The sequence below is a fragment of the Apodemus sylvaticus genome, chromosome 5 (genome assembly GCF_947179515.1).
Source record: "Apodemus sylvaticus chromosome 5, mApoSyl1.1, whole genome shotgun sequence".
Taxonomy (NCBI): domain Eukaryota; kingdom Metazoa; phylum Chordata; class Mammalia; order Rodentia; family Muridae; genus Apodemus; species Apodemus sylvaticus.
In genome coordinates, this window is record NC_067476.1 from 15538316 (window position 1) to 15551940 (window position 13625).

General features: G+C 40.7%; 1 protein-coding gene across 1 annotated transcript; it reads left to right on the forward strand.

Annotated features, from left to right (window-relative positions):
* The first annotated feature begins 1600 nt into the window (after positions 1–1600).
* LOC127684135 (olfactory receptor 1J4-like) lies at positions 1601–2539 on the forward strand. Its single transcript, XM_052181101.1, has one exon. It carries the CDS (start codon positions 1601–1603, stop codon positions 2537–2539), a length of 939 nt encoding a protein of 312 aa, XP_052037061.1.
* The last annotated feature ends 11086 nt before the right edge of the window (positions 2540–13625 follow it).

Genomic DNA, 13625 nt, shown 5'->3' on the forward strand with positions numbered 1-13625 from the left:
TTCTTCTTATATTTTTTCCAAGAGGAGCTAGTTTGTGTTGCAGAAAAGAAAGTAAATAATTCTTAATTCTTGGAGTTATTATTATAATTTTTCTTTTATTTTTTATTATTATTTAAATTTGTTTACATTTCATATGTTATCCCCTGTAGTGGCTATTCCTGGTTGTAAACTTGACTATATCTGGAATGAACTACAGTCTAGAATTGGAAGGCTCACCTATGATCCTAATTTGGAGGCTCAGAGATATAAGTTTCTGACCTGGATCTTGGTATGGAGATCTTGAAGCATAGTGGCTAAGACAAGGAGATCTCCGAGTTCAAGATCATCTGGGATTAAAGGCATGGATGCACACACCTTTAATATGGGCCACACTCTCTGCTGGAGATCTACAGCCTTTAATCTGGGCTACACACTGGCTGGAGATATATAAGGACATCGGAAGAAGGAAGATTTACTCACTCTTCCTTGCCTGCTTGCCTCGTGGGACTGAGCAACTGCTAGATCCTTGGACTTCCATCCACAGCTGCTGCTGCCCATTTTGGGGGAATTGGACTATAGACTGTAAGTCATCAACAAATTCCCTAACTATATAGAGACTCCCCATACATTCTGTGACTCTAGAGAACCCCCAACTAATACATCCCCCTTGCCAGTTTCCCTCCTACCTTCTCCCCCTCCCCCTGCCTCTATGAGGAGTTGCTTCCCCACCAACTTACCCACTCTCACCTCAGTGCCCTAGCATTTCCCTATGCTGTGTCAATAGCTTGGAAAAACAAACAAACAAACAAACAAACAAACATATCTCCTCATGTAATGTTGATGGATGTGTATTTCTTACTGTACATTTCCTATTTCAGAGTAAAATACTGATACTCTCTTGATTAAAAATACAATTTCCTACACAGAGACCTGACTATTTGTTCCCTGTTATTGTTCATGTCCTTAAACATGAGTATGTGATGGTATCAAGACTATAACTAAATATGAGTTAGGAAACCTTAGTTTCTTTGGAAAGATTTTTTAATATAAATATAAATAATATAAAGGCGAGATATACCACTGATGTTAGAGTAGGAGATGTTTATTTTCTATTCATGCACTAAAAAATATCAAGAGAAGCATTGTGGATGTTAAGAATGGAGGAGTGACTAATTGGTGGGTATGAAGTTCAGCAAGGCACATGACATACTTAATAAAAATATCTTTATGAAATCCATCAGTAATATTTACTGATATTAAGCATTTAGAAAAACAGGAATAAATTTCTGTTTCAAAACAAGCAAAAATCCCTCCAAAATATACATTTAAAATGAGGTATAATATGCTATATAGACTATGAATAGCAGGATTCTTATTATTGTAGGACAGTTAAGGAATTAACTTTTCATATCATTTGTGAATTACTGAAAGAAGCTTCTTTTAAGTAGAAACTAAATAGAAACTAAATTGTGAAAAATTCTTCAGCCTTATATACACGCTAATTAATTACTTGCATCTAAAGCAAAGAAGAATCATATAGACAAGATGATTACAATAATATCATAGTTATTTTCCTTGGTGTTTCATCATTTTTCTAATTCCCACCAGCGACAAGAGAATCATGAGGTTGGAGAACCAGAGCACTGTGTTCGAGTTCCTCCTCCTGGGGCTTCCCATCAGACCAGAGCAGCAGAATGTCTTCTTCACCCTGTTCCTGGCCATGTACCTGACAACTGTGCTGGGGAACCTGCTCATCATCCTGCTCATCAGGCTGGACTCTCACCTCCACACCCCCATGTACTTCTTCCTCAGTCACTTGGCCTTCACAGACATCTCTTTCTCATCTGTTACAGTTCCCAGAGTGTTGATGAATATCCAGGCTCAGCAGCATTCCATCTCTTACAAGGGATGCATCTCTCAGATGTATTTTTTTATTCTGTTTGGCTGCCTGGACAATTTCCTTCTTGCAGTGATGGCCTATGACAGGTATGTGGCCATCTGTCATCCACTGCACTACATCACTGTCATGAGAGAGGAGCTCTGTGTCTGCCTAGTCGCTGGGTCCTGGTTCTTCTGCTGTGTCCATGCCCTGCTGCACACCCTCCTCTTGATCCAACTGTCTTTCTGTGCCAGTAACATCGTCCCCAACTTCTTCTGTGACCTCACTGCCCTCCTGAAGCTGAGCTGCTCAGACATCTCCCTCAATAAACTAGTCATCTTCACTGAGGGAGGATTGCTTTTTATCCTTCCTCTGAGTATCATCATGGGCTCTTATATTCTCATAGGAAGCACAGCCCTGAAGGCCCCCTCCACAAAGAGACTGATAAAAACCTTTTCCACTTGTGGCTCCCATCTCCTTGTGGTGTCTTTGTACTATGGGACAGTTGCAGGTGAATACTTTTTCTCTTCATTACAGAATTCTAGTGACAGAGATATAGTTGCTTCTATAATGTATGCAGTAGTCACACCCTTTCTGAACCCTTTCATCTACAGCCTGAGGAACAGAGATATAAAACAGGCTCTAGAAATAATTGTCACTAGGATCAGCTGCTTTAAGTGAGAGACATCCACCCCACTTATGATGAACACTTGGCTGGATATTTCCTAAGATTATCATATAGTTGATATTTCTATGCATTTAATATAATAATATATATTATATTGTCATGTGCAGGATTTTCCATTTTTGTTTGGTTGTTTGGTGTGGTTCTGGGGTTGACCTCAGGGACTCACTAATGGTAGGCTCCATCTTAAGTCCTGTACAGTGTTAATATGTCAACTGGATCAAGGTTAATTCTTGAGTTGTTTGATATCCATCATTAATCTTTGCTTGTGCATTATCCTACACAGTTCAGCATTTTGATCTATGCCTGGTGGGCTAAGCCACATATTGTGGTGTGCTGAAGCAAGCTCATACTAATTTTATGCTCTTTGTATACATTTCTTCCCAAATGGACAGTTATAATATTACATCACTAGCTTGAAATCAGACATCATGGGAATGATTATTGTATGGGAATTGACCAGTTCTGCAAACATGTATTATTCAGGCAGCACACATAATAGCATATATAATTGGATGAGAGTTCATTTTATCTTTATTGACAGCCTCTGCCTTGCTATCTCTACTCTTCATAATAGCATAAAAATGCCATCATTTTATATATCAACAAATACATGTTTTTTTCAATAATTTTACTTTTCACATCCTTACATATGTGATTTATCTACTGTTTAATGAGGTAAAGTCAATATTTTTCTCTTTATATACTTAGGAAAATTATATTTCTAGGGAATTCAATTAATAAACTTTATTAACTGTGGTACATGTTCTTTTATATTTTCCTTAGTATTCTTTTCTGTTTGAGACATTTATTGCCAACATATTTTGCATTTTGATTATGTGTTTTCTTCCTTTTATTTCCCCTATTAACTTGTTTTTGTGGTTTTATTTGTTTTCTTGTTTGAGACAGTGTCTTACAATGTAGGTCTGGTGCTCCTGGAAATCACTTTGTAGAGTAGGCTGGCCTTGACTCACAGAAATGCACTGTCTCTGCCTCCTGCATGTTGGGCTTATAGGTGTGTGTCACTGAGCTCAGCTACCCTACTAACTTGTTAATAACATTCTATATTTGATTATCTTTTTGTGTTTTGTTTGAATAGCAATAGTGATTTTTGCTTTCTGTGAAAAATTTTAAATTGAGGCATAATATGTATAACATAATATACGATTTATTATTTTAAATATTTGAGGTATATGATTAACCATTATAATTATTCAATATTCAGAACTTCTAAAGAAAATGCCTATAATCATGATTGGGGATATTTTTGATGGTTTTAGTGCTTACTATCCATGTATATTATTTTCTTGAAAATATATTCCCAGAGCTGGAAGAATGGCTCAGTAATTAAAAGCAAAGGCTGCTCTTCCAGAGGATCTAGGTTTGATTCCCAGCACACACACAGTGGTTTAAAACTGCATGTAACTCTGAAGTTACAGGGAGTTCAATGCAGTTTGCAGGATTTTGCAGACACTAAGGATGCACATGGTTTACAGACACACACAGGCAAAACAGACAGATAAAATTAAAAAGTAAAAAAAAATATTCTATTATGTTTAAAATTCTTTCATTGATGCTGAGATTTCAGCTACCAATAACGAATCTTTGAAAGTAACCTGTGTTGTTTACAGCTTGTATGAAATCATTCTTCTGTCTTTTGTTTTTCAGTAGTTTGTGGTATAATGAGGTTTAGTTTTCTGTATATTCATCCTAAGGAATTCTTGGAGTCTTTTAAATGGGGTAATCCTTTCATGAGATTTGTAAAATTCTCCACGATTATTTCATTAAATATTACTCTGATCTAATTAACATTTCTTTTGTTCTCAATTTTTAAGTTATGTGCATTCAACTTTTGAGTATGTCTCCAAATCTCATATCTTCTTTTGGGCATTATTTCATTTTGTTTCTCATTATGCTTCAATTTATCTATCATCTAATAACTTGTTTTCCAGTTTAAGAATTTCTTCTTGGGCAAGAGTAAGTGATGTGCATGTCCAACAACCCAAGTTTAGAGCCCCAGAATGCACATAAAGTTCAGATGCAGCAGTAGTGCACGTATACATGATCCAAGGCTATTTATGGGAAATGGGAGGTAGAGACAGGAGAATCTCTAGAAACTTGTGAGTCAGCTATCCTGGACCGCACTGTCACAAGCAAGGTGAAAAGGTGAGTTACTTACCTCCATATCATACCTAGTATGTATGTATCTCCTAGTGGTTATTATTATGGTGTCAAATGCATAGCACCTTCTGGTGGTATGAAAGGTTTTTTATAAAAAAGCCTTTAGGTTAGATCCAGCTCAACTCCATGATATGTTGTCCCATACAAAGTGTTCAGCATTGAAATCACATACACACAGGCAACATAAGTGGACTCAGTGTTTGAATAGTATTTCAATAAATATTCAGTATTTGAATATTTATCTCTCCGTATAAGTATAATAGACAAGGAAAAATAGATAATCAGTTTGAGAGAGAAGTTGGGGGCATGGAAAAGATTGAAGGGAAGATGTAATATTTTAGCTAAAATAAAAGTTAACCCTTTCCTTTTAATTTAATTTAATTTAATTTAATTTAATTTAATTTAATTTAATTTTTTACTTATTCACTTTATATTCCTCTCACTGCCCCCTGCTAGTTACCCCCTTGCCCAATTCCTTCTCCCTACCCCTACCCTTCTTTCAGTTGGTAGTGGCCTCCATGGTTATCTCCTCACCCTAGTCTCTATGAGACTAGGCACTCCCTATCCCATTGAGGTCAGACAAGGCAGCCTAGCTAGAAGAACATATCCCACATATAGGCAGCAGTTTTTGGGATAGACCCCCCCACTCAAATTTTAAGAACCCTCATGAAGACCAAGCTGCACATCTCCTTCGTATATATGAGGAGGCCTAGGTCCAGCCTGTGTATGCTCTTTGGTTGGTGGTTCAGACTCTAAGAGCCCCAAGGGGTCCAGGTTAGTTTAGTCTACTGGTCTTCCTGTGGAGTTCCTGTCCCCTTTGGGAACTGGAATCCTTCCTCCTATTTTTCCATAAGAATACCTAAGCTTCATCTACCGTTTAGCTGTGGGTGTCTGTATCTGTCTGAGTCAGATGCTAGGTGGAGCCTCTTGAAGGACAATATGCAGGAGCATAACAGAGTATCATTAATAGTGTTAGAAATTGATGCTTGCCCATGGATGGGACTGAAGTTGCACCAATTATTGGTTGGCCATTTCCTCTATCTCTGTTCCATCCCTCAAGATTGCATTTCTTGTAGAAAAATAAATTTTGGGTTGAAAGTTTTGTGGTTGGGTTGGTGTCTCTATCGCTCCACTGGAGTTCCTGCTTTGCTCGAGATGGCCTCTTCATACTTCATATCCCCAATGTTGTGAGTCACAGATAAGATCATACCCATTGGTTCTTGTGTGTCTCCCTTTTTCAGGTCTTTGTCTCATCCTGGTGATATCCCCCACCTCCTTATCCCTGTTTGCATTGGTCAGTTGCTGGCTGAACCTCCCAAGGGTCAGTTCCACAAGGTTCCTCTCAGCAAGCACCTCTTGACATCCACAACAGTGTAGGGGTTTGGTGTCTGCAGACTGGATGGGGTGGGATCCTCAGGTGGGAGAGTCTCCAGATGACTCTTCCTTTAGTCTCTACTCCATTTTTGTCCCTGTTCTTCTTTTGGACAGGAGCATTTCTGGGTTAAAAATTTTGAGATGGGTGGGTGATCCCATTCTTCAACCTTGGGCCACACCCATCTACTGGAGGTGGTCTCTATAGTTCTATCTCTCCTTTTTGCATATTTCCACTAACATCATCCCCAGGGGATCCTGGAAGCCTCTCATTTCCCTGGAATCTGGAACCCTTCAGTGGCTATCTCTAGTTCCTCATCTCCTACTGCTACATATTTTTATACAATTTACTAACTCTCTGTACCTCTCTCCTATCACCTTTATGAAGTGATACTGTCCCCTTGTTTCTTTCCCATCCTCTCTTCCCCCCAACCCCAGGTGCCCCTTCCTCTACCTCACATGATCATTCTGTCCCCCCTTTGAAGCAGGACTGAAGCATCAACACCCTGGGCTTCCTTGTTCCTTCTTAAGTTTCATCTGGTCTGTGGGTTGTGTAGTGGGCATTGTGAGCTTTTGGGCAAATATTCACTTATCAGTACATACCATGTGTATTCTTTTGTATCTGGGTTACCTCACTCAGGATGATATTTTCTAGTTCCATCAATTTGCCTAAGAATTTAATGAATTAATTGATTTTAGTAGCTTCTAGCTATTATAAATAAGGCTGATATAAACATAGTGGAACATGTGTCCTTGTTACACGTTGGAGCAAATTTTGGGTTTATGCTCAGTAGTGGTTTAGCTGAGTCGTCAGGTAGAACTGTTTCCAATTTTCTGAGGAACAGCCAAAGTAAGTTTACCTGCTTGCAGTTCCACCAGCAATGGAGGAGTGTTCCTCTTTTCCATATCCTTGACAGCAAGTGCCTTTTTGATCTTTTTAATTTATTTGTTTGTTTGTTTGTTTATTTATTTATTTATTTTGGATATCTTATTTATTTACATTTCAAATGTTATTCCCTTTCCAGTTTCTACTCTGGAAAACCCCATATCACATGCTCCATCACCCTGCTTCTATGAGGGTGCTTCTCCCCCCACTCCCACCTCACTGTCCAAGCTTTCCTCTACACTGGGGCATGGAGCAGTCACAGGACCAAGGGCCTCTTCTCCCACTCACACCAGACAAGGCCATCCTGTGCTCCATATGCAGCTGGAGCTGTGGGTCCCCTCCATGTGTACTCTTTGGTTGGCGGTTAAGTCCCTGGGAGCTCTGGGGGCGGGGGGTCTGGTTGGTTGGTATTGTTGTTCTTCCTTTGCAGTTGCAAACCACTTCAGCTCCTTCAGTACTTTTTCTAACTCCTCTATTGGAATTCTTGTGCTCAGTCCAATCTGCTTCTGTATTTGTCAGGCTCTGGCAGAGCCTTTCAGGAGATAGGTATTTCAGGCTGTTGTCAGCAAGCACTTCTTGGCATCCTAAAGAGTATCTGGGTTTGGTGTCTGCATATGGGATGGATTCCTGTAGGTTAAAAGTGGTGGCACGAGTAAGGCCAGGGATCTGGCCACTGGATAAAGGTAGTTGCAGGGAGTTGGACTGCGCTCATCCCCAGTCAGCCGCTGGGTAGGTGTCAGGCTGTGAGAAGCCACAGAACTCTGCTCCTTGGGTGAGGATGGGCAGTCCGGAGTTCTCTGGGAAACCAGCAGGGCCAAGTTTGTGGGTCATTGGGTCTCACAGAGGCCAAAGATGACAGGTTCTCTGTCTTGGACACTACAGATGCCATTGGATGTCTCAGAAGAGCTGAGAACAGGGTGAGGGCCCACGGGTCTGCATCTAGTCTGGGCCAAAGGGAAAAGAGAGAAAGGAGGAGCTCTGGCTGGTTCCCAAAGGTATGAGTGTCCTTGGTTTGTTCAGCGGGCTCTGCTTGGCTTTACTTGGTGGTGACTGTGGCTGGAAGTACAGGGAGGTTTCCCTGTGGGAGATTAAATGTGATTCTTGAGATGGAGACCTGCTCCATTGCTCCAGCATGGCATGCCCATAGTGAAAAGGCATGGAGAAAAGGCAGTCCATGGCATTTTCCTACGTGACTGATAGGCACAGAATTGTGACACTGGGCCTCGTGTCAGGAGCCTGGTATATGAAAGCATGGCAAATTGACCTTCCATCCCTTCCAGAATTATCTGGTAGGTCTCTGTGGTTTAAACTTAGCTCAACCAGAAAACAGGTTGCTTTTCATGGTCTCACAGATCCCCAGGTGGGGGAATCTCTCTATGATCTTTTCTTCAGTCTCTGCTTTACACTTTGTCCATGTATTTCCTTTAGACCGGAGCAATTGTGGTTAAAAATTTGAAGATGAGTGGGTGGCCCCATCCCCCAAATGGGTGCCTTGTCTAACCTCTAGATATGGTCGTTACAGTTTCTTCCTCCCCTTTATTGGGCATTTAGCTAATCTCATGCCCCTTGTGTCCTGGGAGCCACTTTCTTTCCAAGCATCTGGAACTTGCTGGTGGCTACTGCCAGTTCCCCATCCCACACTGCTGCACACCTCTCTTCAATTTCCTGAGCCTCTGTATAACATCCCTGTTTCCTCCCATATCTGATCCTGCCTCTCTTTATCCTCCCTAACCCTCCTTTCTAACCCTCCCAAGTCCCTCCCATCTCTACCTTCCATGAGTATTTTGTTCCCCCTTCTAAGAAGGGCTGAAGCATTCACATTTTGGTCTTGTTTCTTATTGAGCCTCATAAGGTCTGTGAACTGTATCTTGGGTATTCTGAGATTTTGGACTAATATCCATGTATCAGTGAGTACATACCATGTGTGTTCTTTTGTGACTGGGTTACCTCACTCAGGATCATATTTTCGAGTTCCATCCATTGCCTAAAAATTTCATGAGGTCATTGCTTATAGTAGCTGAGCAGTACTCCATTGTGTAAACGTACCACATTTTCTTTATCTATTCCTCTGTTGAATGGTGAAACATCTAGTTTGTTTCCACCCACTTCTTATTAAATAGTGGGGTATGTAAATTCATTTCTGGGTCTTCAATTCTGTTCCACTGATCTGTTTGCCTGTCTCTGTACCAATACCATGCAGCTTTTATTACTGTTGCTCTATAGTACAGCTTGAGGTCAGGGATGGTGATTCCCCCAGAATTTCTTTTATCATTGAGAGTATCTTTTGCTATCTTGGGTTTTCTGTTATTCCAAATGAATTTGCGACTTGCTCTTTCTAACTCTATGAAGAATTGAGTTGGGATTTTGATGGGAATTGCATTGAATCTGTAGATTGTTTTTGGTTAGATGGACATTTTTTTTTACTATGATTATCCTACTTATCCATGAGCATGGGAGATTTTTCTATGTTCTGAAGTCTTTCATTTTTTTCTTCAATGACTCAAAATTCCTCTTAAAGAGATTTTTCACTTGCTTGGTTAGGGTTCCACCAAGTTATTATATATGTATATGTATGTGTATGTGTATGTGTATGTGTATGTGTATATATATATATATATATATATATATATATATGCTATTGTGAAGGGTGTTGTTTTCCTATTTTCTTTCTCAGCCTGTTTTTCCTTTGTATAAATGATGGGTACTAATTTGTTTGAGTTAATTTGTTTGTTTGTAGGCTCCCAAAGATAAGCCTCCTTCTCAATGTCCCCATTAGGGTCTCAGCAGTTATTGCCACCTGATTTGTACACTGACTCTGCTGCAAAAACCTGGTAGAAGGCAGACTGATGTACAAATTCCTTTTAGCAACACAGATAAATGTTATAGGGATACAGGAGCATCTCCCCTCCCAGGATGAGGTACTGAGGCTTCAGAAGATGGGAGGTGAGAGCCAGAAGTGACACCCTGACACACACACACACACACACACACACACACACACACACACACACTAATGGTCTTTAATCATGATATTCGACGAAGGCCCCACCTCTTGTGGGTTCCCAAGGCTTCTCCAATCATCTTCTCAATGTTTCTCATGATGAATACTTTCTGATGAGCTGAGAGACAGAAGTAACATCTTAGCCCAGGAAGAGGGAACAAGGTACAGATACACACATGTGTGTGTATACATACATGCATATGCACACATGTACACACATACACATATACACACAAACACACACACACACACACACACACACACACACACACACCCTAAGATTAACAGTCAAGAAAATATATTTAAGTTTTCCAAATGGAGAATAGTGTGTAACATCAATTTGCCAAAGATGATTAGGGTAAAGTTCTAGGGGATTATTTCCCATCTTTGCAGGGGAGGCACCTGTAGGAAGACCTGGCAAAATTTACAGGTATGCACTATCTTTTTGATGTTTTTAATCAGAATGTGTGGGAACTTATGTCTAAGGCCCCTCTAGTTGAGGTGGGTCAATGAGTGGAACTGTGTGGCCCCAGAGGCAGTATGATACTGTAATGTAGAGGCTAGCTGGTCAGCCAAATTATTTCTTTGGGATAATATCCTGGGAGATTTTGATGGCCTCAAAGATGTTGGGGAAGATAGGATTTCTCCTTTGCTTAAGCAATGTGTGGGCCTGTATCATCAAAGGGCTGTTAGGATTAGAATCTATCTTGATGTGGGCTTCAATCAAATTGGATAACAATTTTATAGCATATAGGCTATCTGAAAACAGATTAAAGGGCTCAGTTACAGAATCAAGCACCACCACTACTGCAAACAGATCCTTAAACTGTGTGGACCACTCTACAACATGAACATCTAATTTTATGGGGATAGGTGGGTCACCCTGTCTAAAGGCAGGTTAAACAACAATGAAGGATCCTAAATGTCCACCATCAGCAAATAAGGTGGGTTAATCTAGGTTGGGGTAAGAAAGAAAAAGCCTTGGGGTATTCCTCTGGAGCCTGGAGAAGGATCATCCATTTATGTTGTCCAAAGTGGCTATCAATTTCACCAGGGAAGGCTTCTGTGGTGAGTGAAATCCCACAACTATTTCTTTGAAGCCAGAGAAAAATCTGTAATCTTAAAGGCTGTAATGAAGGAACAAAGCTCTATTCCAAGAGCCTGACAGAAAGGTCTCTCCCTCTAAAAATGCAATCGGCCAAATGGTTGTCCATAGAATAAACTCTAGGGTCCCTTCCTCTAAGTGGTGGATCCAATGTACTGCCCCACCCCTTGGCCAAGTAACAAGTACACAGGGTTTTTCCAGGAAAAAATATAAAGGGTAAGGGACAAATGGAGATCATATCAATTGAGGGAGGAAGGATCAATGGCCTGTTGAACATTATTTAATAGCTGTATGTGATCAGATGTCAAAACTATTGGGGTGGAAAGGTCTCCTACCCTAAAAAGGTCAAACAATGGAGCAAGCCTTTTGGTGGTGATGGATATTCAGGACATTATCCAATTATTTTTTCTCCAACAATTTTTGGAGCTGGGGTAGGGTATAAGAGTCCCTGATCTTTAAATGAGGCTTAACAGGGAAAACAACATCAAGGGACAATATGGGGACAAGGATTTTACATGGGGTAAGCTTCTGGACCTTTTCAGGAACAATCTGGAAATTATGAAACTGAAGGAGGGACAGGCATTCATCAGTAAGTTTTTGAAGGCTAGAGGGACTAGGACATCCAGGAATAATATCTTCTGTATAAATATAGAAAAGAATATTTGGACCACTTAAGAAAGGGAAAAAATATGAAGCATACAATATTGGCAAATGGGGAGACTGTTGGCCATCCCTTGGGGCAGGGGCCACTCAAATCCAGAGTCAGGCCCACCAAAGTTGACAGGGGCTAGAGAAGGTGAACTTCTCACAATAGATTTCACCTTACACCAGTCAGAATGGCTAAGATTAAAAATTCATGAGACAGCAGGTGTTGGAGAGTGTGTGGAGAAAGAGGAACACTCCTCCACTGCTGGTGGGGTTGCAAATTGGTACAACCACTCTGGAAATCAGTCTGGCGGTTCCTCCGAAAACTGGGCACCTCACTTCCAGAAGATCCTGCTATACCACTCCTGGGCATATACCCAGAGGATTCCCCACCATGTAATAAGGATACATGCTCTACTATGTTCATAGCAGCCCTATTTATAATTGCCAGATGCTGGAAAGAACCCAGGTATCCCTCAATAGAAGAGTGGATACAAAAAATGTGGTATATCTACACAATGGAGTACTATTCAGCCATTAGAAACAATGAATTCATGAAATTCTTAGGCAAATGGATGGAGCTAGAGAACATCATACTAAGTGAGGTAACCCAGACTCAAAAGGTGAATCATGGTATGCACTCACTAATAAGTGGATATTAACCTAGAAACCTGGAATACCCAAAACATAATCCACACATCAAATGAGGTACAAGAAGAACAGAGGAGTGGCCCCTTGTTCTGAAAAGACTCAGTGAAGCAGTATAGAGCAAAATCAGAACAGGGAAGTGGGAAGGGTTGGGTGGGAAAACAGGGGGAGGGAAGGGGACTGATGGGACTTTCGGGGAGTGGGGGTCCAGAAAAGGGGAAATCATTTGAAATGTAAATAAATATATCAATAAAAAAGGAATGGAAAAGAAGCACTCTTTGATATCTATAATGGTCAAGTAATGTGTACTGTAGATCGCCAGGATTCAGGGAAGTCCACTCTGAGGGGTTCCAAACAAGCCCATCCTCTCATTAATCTTCCTCAGGTCATGTAACCATTTCAAGAAGCCATTGGATTTTTTAATAAAGAAAATGGGAATTCCAGGGACTGGTGAAAGGCCTGAGGTGTTTCAATTCAAGCTGTTGTTGTACCAGATGTAGCTGTTGTAGCTTTGGGGCAGGGATAGGCCATTAACACATATGGGGTCTCCAGTTTTCCAATGAATTTTTGGTACTAGGGGCCAAGCAGTGGCCTTTAGAATCAGGGATGAGGCAGGGAGGAGCACTGGTTAATTTTTTCAAAATGAGGAAAATCTGTGTAATTTGGGAACACCTCTTTCCCTTGTTCAAATGGCTGTTCATACTCTTCAGTATTCAATAAATCAACAGAGATTTTTATGATGTCTCATGGTGAAAGTCTCAGCCTCCCCAGGGATGTCTTGGCCTAGAACATTAGCTCTACGGCCAGAGACCACCAGAGGGTATATTCAGCACGGTTTCCATCACGATCTACCCAAGAAAGCCAGGTGGTAGTTTCTCATGAAATAGACTGTCCACCCATGCTTTACAATGACAGGCCTAGGGAGAGCTGCCAAGAATGAGGGACTTCCTCTTTTCTAATGACCATTTGGACATTAGAAAGGTCTTCTCATTTGCCTTACAGAAACTTTGTAGTTTTATGAGGTCCCATTTGTCAATTCTTGATCTTAGAGCATAAGCTAAAGGACAAAACGGCAACCAACAAATTGGGAAAAGATCTTTACCAACATTATATCTGACAGAGGGCTTATATCCAAGATATACAAAGAACTCAAGCAGGTAGACTCCAGAGAGCCAAATATCCCCCTTAAAAATGGGGTACAGAGCTAAACATAGAATTTTCACCTGAGGAATATCGAATGGCTGA

Bases quoted from the DNA above. Each gene is read 5' to 3' on its own strand.
- LOC127684135 (XM_052181101.1), top strand. From the start codon at position 1,601: ATGAGGTTGGAGAACCAGAGCACTGTGTTCGAGTTCCTCCTCCTGGGG.